The sequence below is a fragment of the Diadema antillarum genome, unplaced genomic scaffold (assembly GCF_040938485.1).
Source record: "Diadema antillarum isolate AM-2024a unplaced genomic scaffold, OU_Dant_1.0 seq00000523_RagTag, whole genome shotgun sequence".
In the NCBI taxonomy this organism is placed as follows: Eukaryota; Metazoa; Echinodermata; class Echinoidea; order Diadematoida; family Diadematidae; genus Diadema; species Diadema antillarum.
The window spans coordinates 1376529-1396823 of record NW_027271475.1 but is presented as its reverse complement, the minus strand read 5'-3'; the positions used below and the strand labels follow the sequence as shown (position 1 = coordinate 1396823).

The following is a 20295-nucleotide window of genomic DNA, read 5'->3' as shown; positions in this document are numbered from 1 at the left end:
AAAGTCGGGCCACCAAATTTCAAAAAAGGGCAAATTTGGTGGCCCGCCTCGGGCCACCAAAATTTTTTGAAAAGTACGTCAATTAATTCGTAACTTTTTGCGCCGGAAATTAGCAGTTATATTTGTTTAAAGGATGGATGAAAAGGATTGAATGAGTGCCTGAGAGTGAGTGTTGCGAGTTTGTTGAGGTTTATTTATGAGTAGATGTATGTCCAACTTCCAATTCTTACTATGACTGGATAAAACTTAGATATTTGACTCATTAAAAAAAAACAGGAGTTTTAATGTTTTTTTTCCGGGGCCACCGAATTTTTCTCTCGGGCCACCAAAAATTTGAAATTGAGGATTTTGGTGGCCCCATCGGGCCACCAAACAAAAAAGTTAGTGTCGAGCCCTGTATATACATAATAGACTGGAGAGACAGAGAGAGAGGGGGGGGGGGGGGAGAAATAGTCATAAATGTAGATAGCCGATACATATCAGGTGATCGACACCTTCAAGTTTGTTATTACATTGCCCTGCTTGTTTTCGGTCCGTTTGTTGCGTGTGCTTGTTATAATTATGTTTAGTGCCTTCCATCCAGCAAATTACCGCGTACCTGACATTATGCATAATTGTATCTGTATGTTGCACTGTCATTTAAAAAAAATGCGTTGGGTGACGAACGCACTCCGAGTGCATGCATCACGCTGATAAATTCCAGTTACTGCCATCTTGACAACCACATGAGCATTAAGAAGAGTTTATGAAAATGAGTAAAATGAGTCCGTTTGCACCTTTAAGAACATCACCTATGTATGTACTCCGCGTCAGAAATAACTCTCGCAGGTTGGGCTCGTTTCCGTCTCTGCGGTATTTTTCGCAAACTTGAAGGAACAGGTTGGCAGAAATCTATTTTCCGGTGGAGTGAAGTTTTCCGGGATGAGAGGTGTTGACTCACCAAGGACACTCCAGATTTGTTTCATGATTCTCAGATCGGGTTGATCTCCCCGATTTGACACCCAGGATGTGTTTGGGTAGATAATATGAAACTACGAGATCATTTCTTGATTTTCGGTCTGATTGATTATATTAATGAGACACTTGCATAACTGGCTATTAAACATACCAAGCTGCACTTATCCATGACCCATAAAATTAGCAAGGAGATACGCTGTAATTTATGCAGATCGTTCACGAATAACATATAGAGAATCTACTTCATAAAGCAAAACTGTTTATAACCACACTATTACGTTGTTACGTCAGAGCAAGCTCACGCATTTACTTTCAGAACAAGTGAAGTGCCTAGCCAACTGAGAAGAAAGAAAGGTCATTTGTACTAATATTATACACATGAGCTAACTATGAACTGTCTTATTGGAGGACCCGAGTTCAATTCCCGCCCAGTGTTTACGTCCTTGGACAAGATGTTTTTACCCACCATGTCCCTCTCCACCCAGGTTAATAAATGGATACCTGGCAACGCTAGGGTAATAATAATATGGCAGGGCTCTCTAGTAGAGCAGTGCCAACACTGGAGAGGCTACCCTGGATAAATAAGACCTTTATTATCACTATTATAATTTTCGTTATGAGCAGCCATCCCGCCTGAGTACGTGAGCCGGAAACCTTTTGGATCACACACTGTATAATAAAGATGTTATCTAGGAGAAGGCGGGGTATCTCTATAATACCTATTTATTTTTTCTTCCAGGTGAATTGATGACAAAAGTTTGAATTGATTACTCTAAATTGCAATGATAACAATGTCGTCTGGCATTTACAAGCGAAAACAACAATTTCACCCCCCAAAAAAAAATCCAAAAGAAAACAAAAGCCCGAATAGGCACAAAATGATAATAACAACAACAAAATGATTTCTAAGAGTCTTTGTGGATCGTTGATCGAGAGCCTCTGTTCGGCTTTTTTTTTTTTACAAGTATTTCTTTTTTGTGTGAATCTAATTGCCGGCTTGCGAAAAGCTACCCGTGTGTAAAACTAGGCACGGGGCTTTGGTTGAGTACGTACCATATGCCTATTTTGTCACACCAACCCTGCGCATACATAGCATGTGGAAGGGTATAAAGGCCTCGATCGCGTAATCGGAATTCCCTACCTAACACGAAAGACTAAGCGTGGGATTAAGAGTCATGCATTGAATGTGACTCGTCAAATTACGAATATGTCAAGGAGGTCTGCATTAGACGCATAGTCTTCAATATACAGGAGTTTGCTAGCCATCGACTCTGATCATAACAAAACGTTGATTCCACGGAGTGTTCGCATGCCAAATTTCAAATAATGAATATGTAACGCAGTGAAGCCTCCACCAAATCTGATGTAACAGGAAATTTCAGAAGCGTTACTTGCCTACGACATTTATGTGATAAGTATTCGTTGGATGATACTGTTGAAAGATAAAAATTTAATACTGATCTATATGTCACATTCAGTGTCATATTACATCATACAAAATCACAGAGAAGGATATTACTGTGTTTAGATATGAGACGTAGTGTCCAAGCACAGGTTTGGACGAGACGACACGTAAACATTACTCATTCGTAAGGAGATATCTCCGAATACAAGTATCTCCAATTTGACTTACATAGAATCTCCGACAGAATCACGATGTGGGAGCCTACATAGAATTTCCGACATAGATACATGACTGACAGCAATATTCATGAGTGAATACATTCATGATCAGTTCCCTATTTTGTTTAAAGATACATTTATCTTAAAGGACAGGTTCACCTTGATAAACATAAGGATTGAGAAAATGCAGCAATATAAGTAGAACACATCAGTGAAAGTTTGAGGAAAATTGGACAATCGATGCAAAAGTTATGAATTTTTAAAATTTTTGTGTTGGAACCGCTGGATGAGGAGACTACTGCAGCTTGTGAGTCATATGCGTACAACAGTATAAAGTAAATGTAAAGAAAATTGAACATATTTTCACTTTTTTCGCATAATAAAAGACCACTTGACTTGTCTCTTTCTAAAGGCAGGGGGAATAATATTACCCATAACATATGTCGGTAACGAGTCAAGGGAATGTGTACTTTTTTTCAAAAGATGAAATTTTGTGAAATTCTCTTTATATTTTCCTTATATTGTTGTACGCATGTGACATCTGAGTTATTTAATACACTGCAGTAGTCTTCTCATCCAGCGGTTACTGCACAAAACTTCAAAAATTCATGACTTTTGAACGGACTGTCCGATTTTCCTCAAACTTTCAATGATGTGTTCTACTAATATTGCTACAATCGCTCAATCCTTATGTTTATGAAGGTGAACTTGTCCTTTAAACTGTATACATTCACTCATAACCTGCCATCAGTCATCCAAAAGACCATCATTTAGAAAATTCAGGGCAAAGAAGGCACCATCGACCTGATGTTTGGAATTCATTGTCTGACGTTCGTATAGGGGGCTTTGCAAGAAAGTTGCAATCATCTGCAAATTGCAATCAAGTGCAATTTGCATTTGATTGTAAGCTCGCAATTGATTGCAAGCTCCCTTCCAGCAACAGAAACTTGAGACTGATTGAAGTTTCAATTGATCTCTTTCAAATGCAAAGTTTGCAAAAGATATTTGCAAATCGATTGCAACTGGACTTTCTTCCAACGCCCCATGAGACTCAGTTCTTCTGTATCATGGTGAAAATCATTCTTAAAAATCATTCTTATTTCTCGCAATGTGTCACTCGATTAAGATGTTTTGCTCACCGATTAATTATTTGTTTACTGTAAAATTCTCAGATTTTTAACACTAATTCTCAAGTAAAGTTATTATTTTTTCGAGTATGTGCCTCCAAAATTCTAAACAGAGAGTACAGAGCCTACTTCTCTACTCTCAACTTTTCATATTCAGGTATCCCCTTCTTTGTCCATTAGACACGTTTTTGTCTTCTTATGTTCCCCTTGGGTGTGTCCTCCTCGGTCAAATTTTAATGATATTGAAAATATACAAGGAAGTTAACGGTCTTTTTTTTGTCTGTGTGTATTATGTTTTGTTCCTTCAGATAAGAAACCATATTGCTCAGAGACCGTTATTTCAGTCAAGTCAACTGCTTATCGGTATGAAAGGGTCCCCTCTTGCACGTGTTACCTTAAGATACGATGAAATGTATGTACGCAATACGCATAATTATATCCAGACCTTTTTCAGCACTTTTATTAATATACTTTAAAATGAAAATTACTGATTTTGTCATTTTGTCATTTCATTTGCATAAGTGGAGAAATAAAACAAACTCGAAGCGAACTGAAACTGAAACAGAAACCAAAACGCAAAACACAGATTAGTTTAGGGGACAAAAAACCCCACAAAACAAAAACAGACAAACAAATACACAACATGCAGGTTTTTTTTTTCCCTGAAAAAAAGTCACTGACCTAAATGTAAAGCTATTAAGATCAGGAAGGAAAACAGAAAACAGTCCAATAAAAACAAATTTCACATTTGGCGAGTTGGTTTTTCTTTTTTCTTCCTGTTGTGGTTACTGCAATAAAGCCATATTTACCTCAGCCAAGGAAGGAGGTTATATTTGTTTTCGTTACCGTTGGTTGGTTTGTTTGTCCGTGTACAAAATAACTAAAAAAGTAGTCAACGAATTTGAATGAAACTTACAGGAAAGATTGAGAATGACACAAGTAACACATGATTAAATTTTGGTAGTGATCCGAGTTTTTTTTTTTTTTGGAATTTATGAAAGATTTTTGATATTTTGACAGGTAGGGTCAATGAACTTGGGAGTTCAAGCTGCGCATTTTTGAGGCTTTCAAAAGCGCACTAAAGTGCTTGCTCTACTTTCTGACTGCTAGGCAAAGATGCTATAAGGGCGAGGAGCGCCGCGCAGCTGAGGGTTTATGACGTACTAGGTGTTTCAAAAAACATTTCCCACTTTTGATCACAAATATTTCAAATACTGTTCATTCGATAAAACTGTCATTGATATGAGTAATAGCTGGATAGTGTACAATTTGGTTGGAGGCGATTTGCACGTAAAAGCATAAATCAGTTTCATTAAATCTAAGATTGATTTTGAAGTAAGGTTTCAGATTTTGGTCAAATTTTAACCCTCTGTACAAAAATTGAACTTGGCACAGGAACCAATGATGTGTATGTGAGTGTGTGCTGACAATGGCCCTGAACAATGGACATGCCTGAACCACCTGTGGCAGTCTGGCGCTCCCTGGCACATGAATGCTTAATCAATAATCCATGTGGATTGCCCTGGGCACTGCTAGTCTGAATTCATGCACGGTAAAGTGCTTGCAAACACCACATTTCATTCCAGCTGGCAATCATTTTCAAATTTTGCTTCACATATCACTAAATTTGGGATATAAATAAGCATAAATGATCTAAAGTTCCTCATTTTAATACAACAGTCTACTAATCAAATACTGTAAAACATGATATATTCGCGGCATGAAATTTTCGCGAATTGGAGCCGACAGCCTTTTTCATGGCATGAAATTTTCGCGAATTGCTACTGGTATTCAATGCATTTAGTGTAGACAAAAGCTTTCGCGTGCATTTTAATTTTGCGAATTTTGGCGCTCGCGAAATTCGTGAAATTAAAATGCACGCGAAAATTTCTCGTTTTACAGTAGTCTTTTTCGAGAAAAAGAGATCATTTTTGGTAAAGAGTTCAGCAGCATTTATCATTGGGGCGATTTGTTTCAGAGTAGATTATTTAAGGCTCCATACAAGTGTATATATACTCTAACTGATTTTCTTTACTTCCTGTCACCACGTTTACGATAGAACAGAAGGTATTCATTGAAATTTTGTTTTTCAGAAGTAGGGAGAGCACTGACGCGACTCAACGACAGTATCGACAGGCGTGTGACTTTACACAGATACTGCCAGAGGCTGAATAAAAACTAGCTGTGATAGTGGAATTTCTCATGAATGAATAATGAAGCTTTCAAACCCTGGCCATTGTTCAGGACCATTGTCAGGGTGTTAACCACACACTCCCATACACACCCATTGCCCCCTGTGCAAAGTGAAATTTTGTACAGAGGGTTGAAAATAGAACAAAGTCTGGAACCTAACTGTGAAATTAATCATGGATTTCATGAAACTTATTTATGCTTTCATATTTAAACCACCTTCAACCAAATTGTACACTATTCAGCTATCACTCATATCAATGACAGTGTTATCTGATATATAGTTTTTGAATTATTAAGAATCAAAAGTGGGAAATGTTTTTTGAAACACCTAGTACAAAGGCTTCTATGTTGGGAAATCGGGCGATTTTTCAGCATGTGTACCTATGGATGGAAACCACTGATCTCTATGGAAGAGATCAGAAGAGCCCAAAGAGCTTTTCCCCAGTGGTGGAGAGGAGAAAAATCTCTTTGGGAAGAGCAAGATCATCGGTGGAAAGTAGCTGCTTGGCGGAGGTCTGCGCTCTCAGAGTGCTTTTCTAGTTGATAATGGATTCAAATACTCGTAGTGACTTGATGTCACACAATCGCAGCACATTGTACACATTGCATGAGAAAAAGAAGAAGGAAGGAGAAGAATAAGAAGATGATGATGAGGATGATGGTGACGATGAGGCATGTATGCTGACAAAATAATGAAAATCCGTCACATATTTTGGTGCTACGAAAGCGACAACAAACGAAAAAGGAGGGAAAAAGAGGAAAAAAAAAACCCTTTAAAATTATTCATTGAACAGCTCGCAATGACAAAGAGAGAATAAGATAGGGGCTACCAGTAGCTTGTACTTATCAGTAAAACGCGACATGTGCAGAAGGAGGGAGAGAGAGAGAGAAAAAAAAAAAGGGCAGAAAAACAAGTCAGGTATGGGTTAGAAAATAGGAAGGCCTGCATGTACTATACCAATTATCCTAACGGCATGGGCCTGACGTTGCTCTCGTTGTGTTTACAAATCATGGCACACGGACAAGACAGAAAATGATACGGTTTTGTAAAAGTCAATGGGAACCGCTCTCATCAAAGTAATACTCATCATCCATTTGGGCCCATGCTATTTTTCGCTTTCAAATTGATTGCTCTGCCTGATCGGTTCTTTGCCAAGTCCTGGCGGATAGATGTGCAGTGTACGTCAGATCCTTTTGAAGCTATACCTACTGCTTCGAAAAAACAATTCTTAAAATACAGTGTTTATACACACACACACACACACACACACACACACGCACACACATACACACACACACACACACACATATATATATATATATATATATATATATATGTGTGTGTGTGTGTGTGTGTGTGTGTGTGTGTGTGTGTCTTTGTGTTATCAAATATTCCTTCCCTCTTTTCTACTCGGATTCAAAATAGCAAGACTCGCAGTTTTTTTAATGCATTATTCACTTTATGACATGTAAAATCCAGCTGTCGCAGCGTAGTCGTTAATCTAGTGCAATCTCAGATAATTTCAAACTACCTCATATTTCTGCAACAACAAACAACAAACATACACAAACTATTCCTTCGTTTCTTGTCAGCTTAAAGCTTCATACGGGTCTCATAGGTCCCAATTAAGCAAAACTGACATTCTATGAAACATCGTTCACTTGATGTTAACACAGAGTGGAGGGACAGGGAAGATATGAAGTGTCGTCACAAATAAGATTGGTCATTGCAAAGGTTCGTTATTCCGAAACATATGAATTTCGTAAACCTAGCTTATCGTTAATCCGAAAATTATATAGGGTTCTTAGATCCGAATTATTGTGGCGTCATTCCCACAGTTTACTATTCCGGACGTTTGCTGGTCCGAAAATAAAGTAGAAGTTTCATTATTCCGAAGGTTCCTTAATCCGAAAGTGAAATACGGCTCGTTAACCCGAAATTGAAAAAAAAAAACAACAAACAAACAAAACAAAAACAAACAAACAAAAACCAAACAAACAAACAAACTGCGTATTATCGAACTTTCGAAATTACGAATTTTCGGAATAACGAATCTTCTGAGTGACGAACCTTTGAAATAATGAACTGTAACTGGCACAGGGGCAGTGTCTCTACCCACAAAGGGGAGATCATCGATTCGAATCAAGCTCGGTGAGTACAACACCGGACGTCGATTTAACCACTATAGGTACCTGGCCGCATGAGGTAGTAATCTGCGAAAAACGATGGCTACAGTGAAGAGGATATTTGGGTGAATATGGTAGAATTAGTACTTTATCATGATGGTGATGATGTTTATCATTATCATTATTATCATCATTCTCACCGCTAGTTTAGTCATCATCTTATCATTATTATTGTCATCATAATTATCATTATCATCTCTATCAATGATAGACAACAGAGCAAATAAAAAAGAAGAAGAAAGAAAAGAGGACATACCAATGCGAGACATTTTCCATTTTGCTGCCGTTGGTATTTTGTCGGCAAATTTGAAGGAGAAGGAACTCGTCAGACGGAGCTTCCCGTTAAGCAGCTGAGGAGGTGCAGGGAGAAAACCATGTCTACGGCTGATGGCCCCAATCACGATGGGGGTATGCGTCACTCCAAAAATGATCAGAGACATGGTATTGCATGCGATGGATTGGTGGGCAAGCCCACGGTCAGTCAAATTTAGCGCTCGTGGAAAAGCTTTTTTTTTTTTTTTAACGAACCAAGACAAGCCTTTCATGGCTATCTTTTATGATACACGTCGCAAGTAAAACCAATGCAGGGCAAGGCCATTATGCCTTTCTGAAATCATGCATGGGGACTCAGTGTATTCTTAGGGAAGATGATTTATTTAGTGCAAGCCTCTTCGCACAATGGGACATAAAATCAAAGAGATAATTTACAGATAATCTTCAATTCAATTCAATTTCATTTTTCGACAAAACATATAAGTTACACTTCTTTTGACAACAGAAAATAAGGTAAACAAAACATTATGTATCGAAAAGAATGTAAAACAATGGAGGAGGACCTTATAGTAATTATACATTGTACATGTAGTAAAAAAAAAACAGAAGTGATCGAAATAAAGTACATGTATAACTTTGCTTAAAGTGCGAAAAATGGAGAGACCCACTAAAAAGACAGAGCTTGTAGAATGTGGGCCCCTCTGGAATAATAACATCAATGGAAAGATTAATTGAAGCATCATAAATACAAAAGGAGAGGGGAAAAAAAGAGGAAGAAGTCTGGAAGCCCACTGAGAACTAGATTCACAGATAAATACACTTACTATTATAGACGTGAACAACATAGGACATCACTAGACAACAAAACAACTGCTGGAGAAAAGGCTGGACCCTACTTAGTGTGCTTTTATAGTTAGTTGTTCAAAATCCGATGTGTTTCATTATTCCGATAATCGATGTCACCAGGAACAAAGAATAACCTATGATTTTGGCTCATGCATACTAATGGAATATCCATAATAGTCAATTCATCTAGCGACAACAGCTTACACAGTCTTATATGCCATCAATTTCGTGCCAACATTTGGTTTGATTTGATTTGATCTGATTTATTGGTTCCTGCATTATTATTGTTCATGCACATACATGTACATGTGGACACATATTGTTGGTACCATAGTATACATAAATTGTTTACAAAGTAGTTTTGCCTCCACTTGTTTTGCAATGTGTAACAAAGCATATCAGCGATACAATGATTAATACAGGAGGGCTATAAGGGCGAACCATTTTGCTTGTAGCTCGTATACATAATATATGGATATGGCGTATCATGTATAGATTGGTTTGAAATGCACCATATAAGTGATGACATTAACAATTGATAAGGATGCAAACACGAATGGTCTACGTCATAACTTTATCTCCCATTCAATCTTTTCTCCTCGTTTTATTGAACAAACAATAGTGACAGCACGGAGTATGCTCCTCCTATGGTATACTTTGAATAATGGGCAACAAATGAGAATGGGGTACATGATGGAGAGACACGCCCATATTAAGATATTAACAACGCCCTCTTCATCCAATCATTCTAAAAGGTTATAAGATGAGAAGAATTATTTTACTTTTTCTGCAATGATTTAAAGAAGACGTAGTCATCGAATGCTAAACTGTCATCAAACTAAAAAAGAGGGGATGTTCGTGTGCATTCAAATTTCGCGAAGAGCCAAGATTTGCGAAATTGAAATGCGCGTGAAAGTCCTTGTCTACACTGTATGCATTGAATACCAGTGAAAAAGGTCGTCGGCTACAATTCGCGAAAATTTGATGCCGCGAAAATATATTGCTTTGCAGTGTAAAAAAACACCACTGAACACGCAGACGAATGGCTTTACTGATTACATTCACTGCTCTTTTGAAAGAATCTCGCCCCCTATTTCCGGACTGACAAAATATCTGAATCTCCTATTTCTTGGGCTTTTGGCAGACTTTTCTTGCCATAGAGCCCCCCCCCCCCCCCCCCGCGAAAACAAAAACAAAAACACAAAAACACACACACACAAAACAAAAACAACAAACAACAAACAAACAAACAAACAAACAAACAAACAAAAAAACCTTCAAAAATATTGCTCAATACGCCCCCGATGTCAGGTGAGCTCTCATTCCAACCCCCTACTTCAAGACAGAAACCTCCCTCTCGTCTCATGTATATAATTATGAAGATCGATGTGACGAAAAGAATGCTCAGAAATCCCCTAAAACAACAACAACAACAGCAGCAGCAACAACAACAACAACAAAAACAACAACAAAAACCGTGTCTATACGTTTTACGGTATATGTCCGACTATCGAATCGAGAGGAAATGGGGACCAATGTGTCTTGTTTTCAACATAATGTTAGATGTTGAATGTAAATGTTATTATAATCGTGAATGAGGAATGAGCTTTCAAAACTAGCAGATATTTGAAACCGGGATTTGGTCAGTTTTTCGTATAACCGCCGATACATATTTCTCAGGAGTCCAAAGAGAAAGAGAGAGAGAGAGGGAGGGAGAGAAAGAAAAAAGTACATATTTTTGAAAAAAGATATGTGCGGTTGAAAAGCCGAACACAGCGCTTGTCTTTTATTATCATCGTTATTATTTTTCTTTCTACAATTCTTTGGTCTAATTACGTCTTGCCAAAGATGCCCCTTTTATGGGAATGGGGAACATGCATGCGGCTTAGTCGACACCTGGAGTTTGGGGGGGGGGGGGAGGAACATTGATTGTAAGGGGTCACGTAGCCGTCAAATTCAATGGAAGTGGAGAAAGGTTATCTCGACTCCTCTCGACTCAACATTTTGACTCAAAACAAGAAATATCACAACATTTTAATTCACTTTGAAACATGTGGTAGGAAGGTAATAAAAAGGTGTGCATTATTTTCGTAAATGCCAATGCAGGTTATTTTTTAATGGAAAATCAGGCTCCGGTTGACATTCATGAAACTGTTTAGACGTGACGAGTGTGTTCCGCTAGCCCGGGTGAGCCGAGGTACGCTGGGCGCGCGACAACTAGGCTGTGACGTGTCCGGTTTCACGGTCTCTGCTTCCATAGGAGCGAACTCTGGCCTATACCATCATGCATAATGCAATTTCTCTTTCAGGAAGTACCAACTTAATTGAAAGTACATGAATGACTGCAATAGCAACGAGTGCATAGACATTGGTCTGTTGTTCTATACAATGTAGTGCAGGACATGATGTTGTTTCGTGTCAACAAGAAAATAAACATAACAGCTTTAAGCAAAGATGGGAGAGAATTCCACTTTAACAGTTAGACTTCGCGATATACAGAATTTGAGACATGATAAACTCGTATCTACGCCGAAAAAAAAAACCCAGCCATAATTGTTTTCATAACCTCGCCGCTCTCACTCTTACTCATAATGGCCAATTAAACGCAATGATTCCCTTTTTTTCATTTTCATTCATTTATTTTTCCATTTCCAAAAGAAACATATGAATATTTTACCAAAATTGAACCCATAAGTTACATCACAATACATAATAGAAGATAAGTTTACAGAATATTTTAAGTTTGTCGATGAATACTGCTTTCCGAGCGGATGTGTTTGGATAATGAATGCATGTTGGTTTTTTTTTTAAATCTGTTAAGGAAACATGATTGATTGTTATTACTATCACCGCTCCGAGTACTAGTGCTCCCAATCGTCTATCATAAGCGGTCAATTAGTTATTAGACCCACAGATGGTCGATGAATACCGCTTTCCGTCCGATCGGATGTGTTTTCATAGGCCATTACATGTTCGTGAGTGTGCAGTACACAAATTTTTTTTTTTAATCAATCATCGAAATATGAATTATTCTCATTTCCCTCACCTCTCCATTCACATCAATTGTCATTTTTTTTAAAATTTTTTTTATAAGACGAGCATATTGTCGATAGATACTACTCTCCGATCGGATCTGTGGTTGTGAAAGTCGTTGCATGCTGGCGAAGGTAAAGTATAGAACTTCTTTCAACTAGACAGCTAGACTCGGGCGTCCAGTGATTGAAGTCCGCATCTAATGAAGTGTTATCACATGGTTATACTCCATCAGAAAGAATCTACGTCATGATGCCTCTACGGAATATCTATATTATGAAGGCTCGCCAACTCACTGCGGATGATATTACCGGAATAGAAGATTACTTTGCTTGAGTAAGGAACGTGCGCACGCGCGAGCAATATTTGAGGTAAGTCTGAAGCTTCTTGAAAAGAGTGTGCGTGCCAGTGTATGAATCAAGGCAAGTCATTCACACGGCTGTTGCTGCTTCACTCCAGAAGGTGATAAATAACACTGTGTCATTGTCTCTATTTATACCATGCATGACGACAAAGCGTTACCTTGATTGGATACACCACTCTTTATAGAAAACAGTCCAGGGATGTTCCTGCGCAAGCGCGGGAGTTTGACGGTGACCGCTCCGGCTCAGATCTTGTACTGCAGTGCTCATCCGAATGCTGTAGTTGGTATAACAGTGCAAGGCAACACATCGTGGTGGAAGTAGCCACTGGAATAACTCACTGCGTTCATATTATACATGCTGTGGATCGATTAACACTTGACTCTGCCTATGACCTGCTTTTATTAGGGGAACACACCCAGTGACTCTGTGGAGAGATGGATATGTGACGTTCATACAGGTATATTGTTTGCAATTGTATGCCTGTCACTTCAGATGACTGGATCTTATTGTTTTCATGGTTGCACATTATTAGTCATGCGGAAATCTTTACAAGTTTAGAAACTGACTCGGTGGTGCACTGGAAGAATATGTTGAGTTCAGCTGATTCATCGTACTAAACAAAGCCACGAAGTTTTGTATAGGCAACAGCTGCTAAGCATGGGACCAACTCTTTGAATTTGAGGCAAAATGTGCTACTTTGATAAATACTTCTTAGCAAACACGCGATGTTACAGTGAAACAGTGTCAGTTTGGCATACAGTCATCTATAGTAAGCCTACCTGATCTCGACAAGACAACGAGGCTTACATACATGAGCTGCGAATCTATAATTATTGCACTTCAATAAATGAACTGACCTGATCTGCCAATTAGTGACGGATACTTGCGGCTTGTAACTTTTTCGTTTTGTATTGTCGCGTGCCCCTGATAAATTTAGATCGCGCCGACCGGTGAGTCAGTGAGGCTGTCGTTCTCGACTACGTATTCGAAGCTCCTACCGCAAGTTGCCATAGACACGGATTCAGTGACGCCGCAAACTTTTGACTCCATTTATGGAGGGGTGGCACGAGGCGAGGAAAAGGGTTACACAATCTCATGAACTGTACGAGAAAACATTGCTACCTTCAAGAGACGAGGGGGAATATCCGCTAAGGATTTTCACGGAGCTACAATGAACTGAAATACAGCTGCTCAAGCTTCAAGTCTCAACGCAGAAAAGTAGGTGCCTATGTATTGTACAACACGCACATTATTTATACGGTTCCAGGACAATAACCCCCTGGACAATAATATTACCCCTGACCTTGACCGTGACCGTGACCCTATCTAATGCTAATCCTGAACCTAATCCTAAACGTAACCCAAATTCTAACCCCATACCTAACCCTAAGCTCTAATTCTATCACTAACCAGTAAATAACCGTTGGGTGATTGTCCTCGAGGGGTAGGCCTACTTTTCCTGATACGTATTTATACAAAGGGATCGTATAGTTTTGGTTGAGACCTAATTTCAGGTTTCTAACATATTTTTTTGGTGAGATAATGAGAAACCTCTTATGAAAATCTAATATGAAAGAGCATGTAATTCTATGAGGAATTCAACGTTTATTTGATGAAAATTGGTTTAGAAATGGCTGAGATATCTAAAAATGACGATTCTAATAAATAGTGTGGGACCCACACTTTATTACGATCGCTTTGTTATACTTTGTTTTTGGATGCTTCAGTCATTCCAAACCCGATTTTCTTCAAATAAACTTTGAATTCCTCTTAAAATGGTATGCTCTTTACTATATCATGTGTTTTTTTTTGTATATCGCAAAAAGTTAAAAGTCAAATTCTTATCTCCTCCAATACTGTACCATCCCTGTAACACTAATTGCCTTAGTCCCATTCGTTTTGGCTTATGCGCAATGTCACTAACACTCATTCACGGCAGTTTGTTAGCCCCCCTTCCCCCCTAACTTGTGTTGTAGTTGCTGTCGGCGAACTCACTGTAGACATGGTAGAGCGCTAAGAAAGCTGATGATTGAGCTCGACGTGTTGGTGAGTCAATACTGGACTGAGTTCCCCATCAGCATGGTGTGAACACGGCTTACTGCCACTATGTCCGCCTAATACGATGCGAGATAATGACCACGTGTTTCTCTTTTCTACTTTTATGAACAGTAGGGAAAGCATTATAAAATTTGAACCGAAAAATACTGATAGAATGATCATGCAATATGAATCCCTCCACGCACAAACTTCAAGTGCGACTGGCGGGATATTCGTTCCGGATGTGTCTATTATCATTGCACGGAGCAACTTCCGTCTCCTCAGAGGGTTCGACTGATTTGGACTCGGGTGGGAACTTTGATGACCGCTTCGAAAGGATCTAAATTAATTACGCTTTCCTTCAAATGATTTAAGAAAAAACAACGTTAGGAGGACACGCAGTACAGATCTCGATATCATCCGACGAGTAGAGGATTTCTTCTGCTACGTAGCATAAGATGTGACAGGAGATTCATGTTGTTGATTCATGTCTTCCATTTTCCGACTCTTTCCCCGTGTCAATGGAAGCCGGAATGTTTTAAACCCTAAAATTATGTCGCATTCACATTATCACTCCCATGTCAAAGTTGCTATTAGAGCGACTGCTTGTGCGCAGCATGTGGTTACTTGTTCTCATTTAATCATACACATAAAATTACGTGAGAAGAATCTTCTGTACCCCCGAGTAATCCTTTAGTCTGGTCTTTAGTTGTACCCGTGCTCCTCATCCTGTTCTCCACACCAGACTTTTGTTGGGACCTACACTCAACAAGCTTTGCTTTTTAGTAGGTTCCATTGTATTTCTCTTTGCATTCTTTTACTTTGATTGAAAATGACACATCGACCGCCGCTATGTACTATGTTTGTATTTCTATTTCTTTTTGTATATATCCAAGCTGGACATTCTGTATTATCATATTTTGATATATTTAATGTATTTTCCATCGAGAAATATGAAAGTGAAATTGAAAAAAAAAAATATTTTCACATTCTATGCATGCTTCATCTTACAGGGACCAGCTTGTTTCCCGATATGGAGACCGAACCGATGGAGTATAATGCCACTGACTACACGACTGGTCTGGTGACTCCTCTCTACTTGGCCCTCATTTTCACCTTTCACATACCTCTGTGGATTCTCAACGTGGGCGGGAACTCACTGGTAATCTTTGCCGTCTGGCGGGAAAGGAGCCTCCGCCTGCCGACGTACAAGCTGGTTTTCGCCCTCGCCGTAGCGGACATCGCTCTTCCGTTGTTCGCGTACCCTCTCTCCATCTACGCCGTGGTCGTGGAAAACCAGTACACGTGTTCGAACGGCACCAGGAGCTATTTCTTTTTCCTGACTTACATTTGCGCGGCGGCGTCGTTCTTCCACATCATGGCGATTACGTTTGAGAGATACATCGGAGTCACAAGTCCTCTGAGCTATTACAAGACAGTCACCCATCGGCGAATTGTTTTCACCGTCGCTTTCATCTGGGTGTTGAGTTTTTGCCTGGGGATCTTGTCGTTGCCGATCGGGCGCGACGATCCCCTGAAACCCGTGTGTCGGTCGCCCGGACAATCGTCTCGCTTCACGTTCCTGGTCGTCATCCTTTGCATGATAGGAATGGTTGTCATCACCTTCGTCTATCTGAAAATCTATCTCATTGCCAAGAAACACTGGAAAGTCATGCTCATAGAGCGCGAGAAAGCGGTCACGCTCAGCAGCGCTAAGAAGGCCGAGGCGGACGAAAACGGCAACGACGACGACGCCCAGCTAAAGGCGACGAAGACCATCGGCATCATCGTCGTCTTCTTCGCCTGTTGCTGGTTGCCAATGGCAGCGAGATACCTGTGTGAGGGCGTCCGTGACTCCATCGAGCTCAGTACCACCTCGTGGATTATCATCAAGCGCACCTCGGAAACGTTTGGACTTCTCAACGGTGCCATCAATCCTATCGTGTACGCGCATCAGAACCCGCACTTCAGGCGCGCGTTCAAGGCGGCGTTCAAGACAATGTTTACGCGCCTCGTATGTTTCAGAGCCAAAAACTGGCGGAAAGGCTCGCTAGCATATCTCAAGGACCAACCAGCTGCGTCTGTTATGCGCGAAACTGTTTCAGCCTCAGAAGGATTATCGCCATGTAAATTTCATGTACTCACCGAGGATACTTACGTATAAGTACATTATTTTGCGACGGTGCAAACGAAGTGTTTACTGTTCTGATTGCGTTTATTGTAATCAATTTCACTATTCCGAAATCGCTACTGACTTTTATACATTCCAAACGTAAGATGATATTTTCAATGGATGTTTTGCCCATGTCAAAGACTGCTAGCCCTTGTTTTTAAGAGAGATAAATAAGGTAGTATCTCCTCAGCGCGTTTGCGTGTTAATTCGGGTTTTTCCATTGTTGTTCATCTTCTGACGTACCGAAGAATACGGTGGTTACGACATAGAAGACATCGCGTCGCCGTGCTTGAAATATAACATGTGACCATTTGACTATACTTGTCAAGAGCATGCATGGAATTAAATATAATAATAATGATATTAAAATAACGTTATATCCTAGTTTTATCAAATGTTTAATTTCGATGCTACTATTAATGTGGAGCATTTCTACCCCGCGCTCTGAAATATACCGTGATATTTCGTTCCTCCAAGACACACACAATAAACAAGGCCTAATGACATGTGTGCTATATCTGAACGATCTTACAAGCAAATGACGCCTGCCACATCAAATTATACACTGACTAACTGAGTGTTGTCGGAGGAAGGGCGTCACTAATTAGGAAAGGAACAGTTGAAGGGGGGGGGGGGTATACGGACAGCACCAAATTAGATTCCTTGCGGTATATCATGTCGGGCACAATTTGCAAAATACGTCCGTGCGACAAATTATGCTTTCACAAATGGGGATGATTACATTTTTTAATACAGCAACACAGTATTCAAAGTTGGGCATACTATTAAAACGAAAATTTTATACATTATGACCGGGAGAATCGGGGCAAACACCGAGAAGCCGCACTATATACTCCTATTTCGGATTTATTATTTCTTTATTTCTTTCTTTCTTTCTTTTATTTATTTATTTATTTATTCATCTATTCATTTATTCATTCATTCATTTTTTGGAGGGGTGGGGTTGAAAGTAAACCTATTCTGGACCCTGTTTCAGGACTGTTAGGAAAAAATTTGAAACTATAATATTCGCGGAAAGTACTAAAAGACCCCTATTTCAATGATTTTCGGGATTTTTACCCTGACATTAGCCCGTAATATATGCTTTTTTCCCGAAAGATGGGAAAAATCGGGGACCACCTGTTTGTTTGTTTGTTTGTTTTTTGGGAGGGGCGGAGTGGTGGCGGGATTGCCACCACTCCGCCCACTTAGCCCGTAAGATATGCTCTTTCCCCCTACAAATCGGGGTAAATCGGGGACCACCTGTTTGTTAGCTGTTTGTTTGTTTGTTTGTTCGTTTGTTCGTTTGTTTGTTTGTTTGAGGGAGGGAGCTGAGTAGTGGCGGGGTTTCCCTTGCATACGTGGAGGAAGTAAAATCTTATAATAGAGATTAATAGAAATTGAACTGGACATATTTTCACGTGCAATTTACACATCATTTGAATGAACTTGAGCGTTTATGAATGAAAGTGAAAGGTTATCCCGAGTGTATACTGTCTGCATGCGATCGGATGCCTTCTTTTTCACTGCAGGAAAAGGTACAATTTTTTCGCATATACTCTCAAGTTTCTGGTGGGTTTGGACTGAAGTAAAGTATTGCAATACGTGCGTGGTCTTTACCATGATATGATACCTATAATAATGTTACCTCATCCTGTATAAGATACGTGAAGTGAATGAGACAGAAACCCAACACACTGCGAATAGAAACTAAAATTCATTTTCAAATCAAGCACATAGCAACCGCTGAAATAGACAAGAATTTTTGTGTATTGCAATACATTTTGCTGTCTGTAGATTTAAAACCTGCATGCCAAAAAGGTTTCCCCAAAGTACATGACGAAATTTGATTCGAAAAGATTCCAGCGTTTCCATATTCCTCGAATTGGTGTAGACAAGATTTGGAAAAAGCCGGTGTCAACATTCATATTTGACTTGATGCCACATTATTATACATCCGTTTTAATTTAATTTTTTTTTCATGTCTGCCTCAATACTAAGTTTGTATCAGCTGACTGAAGTATCAGTTTCTCCTTCATCTGATTTTTTTTTCAATAGCTGAAGAGTCAGAATAGAATAATGAGCGATTTATTTCCTTACGTCTTATCTAATTCAGCTCGCATTTTCATTCTTCAATTCTTCGTCTTGTTATCTCTATCATCATATTATTGTTGTTATGATGATGATGATGATGATTATCAGTGTCGTTATCATTATCATCATCCTTTTCATCATCTTCATCATTCTAAAAACTAGTATACTTGTTTGCGTGATATCAGCTTCGTAGTGACAATTAACTCTGTTGTCCCTAACGTGATTAAGGGGTATACGATATTACTATGAGTTCTATCGTCATGTGTATACCAGCATATCATTTTGTCAGTTGCACCCGAAATGCTTCCATACTACTTCTCCCTATAACCTTCGTGTTGAGAAAATGCCGGAGAAATGTACTGTAAGTCAAGTGAATGTGAAAACATCAGAGATGCGTTTGATATTATCATGGCTCTGTTATCTTTATGTGTGTGACTTAAGCTTTATTTTTAATCAGGATGCTATGAAGAATATAACCTTATCCACTCCATCATGTATCCAATGTGCGTGACTGCAAAAATTATTCCAGGGGATGGGAGGTGTATATACTAAAAACAGACAAGCCTAATCGGAAGCAGCTCCTTCTCGTTTTGCTTTTGATGAACAATTATTACTATATATAGGACCATTTCATGCGAAAACAGTTTGTGATTATCAACACACAAGACTGAATATTGTATCATGTTTACCTGTACCATGCAGTTGGAGAACATTTTTTCTTCTTCCGAGAACAGTAATACTAAAATTAATGACAAAACGGCGAAATTTACAGCGAGATCGATAAAATTGATTTTCCTCTTCTATTCAATGCGTCAATACCAGATGACAAACAACGTGCGTCACAAAAATGTAAATTTGACTACATGAAGCTGCTTAATAGAGCTTCGAAGTGTCTTTGACGTGCCGGAAAAATGAAATCGCTACGTCAGGATATTCAAGCAAAAATTTTTCCTTACAAGGTATATGCTTGCAGAGAGACTCATCCATAATCATCAACAGGGTTACGAGATTACGAGTTTTGCTGTCAGGAATATCCCGGATGCTCTCCGTTCCTTGTCAAGCCATCATTCTGTACAGTATGGATTGTTATATAATCTGATAATAGGGGCACTGCATGGTTATGGTATAGTGGATACGAGTCTTCGCTTGATCATACGGAGGCCCCGAGTTCGAATCTTGCCACGTTCTTGTACGTCCGTGGATGAGACGTGTTAACCCATCTTCGTTTGTTTGTTTGTTTGTTTGTTTTTACCCAGGTGTATAAATGGGTACCTGGCAATGCTGGGGGCAATGATAAAGTCAGGACCCAGTGCTAACACTATTAAAGGCGGCTAACTTTGGTATAAATAAGACGTTATTATTATTATCATTATTATTATCATCATCA

General features: G+C 39.3%; 1 protein-coding gene across 1 annotated transcript; it reads left to right on the top strand.

Annotated features, from left to right (window-relative positions):
- The first annotated feature begins 15674 nt into the window (after window positions 1-15674).
- On the top strand, window positions 15675-17114 carry LOC139734308 (adenosine receptor A2b-like). The gene has a single exon (XM_071645102.1). It carries the CDS (start codon window positions 15675-15677, stop codon window positions 16803-16805), a length of 1131 nt encoding a protein of 376 aa, XP_071501203.1. The 3' UTR covers window positions 16806-17114.
- The last annotated feature ends 3181 nt before the right edge of the window (window positions 17115-20295 follow it).

What these genes read in the sequence shown, in the direction of transcription:
- LOC139734308 (XM_071645102.1), top strand. Translation starts at nt 15,675, where the DNA reads ATGGAGACCGAACCGATGGAGTATAATGCCACTGACTACACGACTGGT.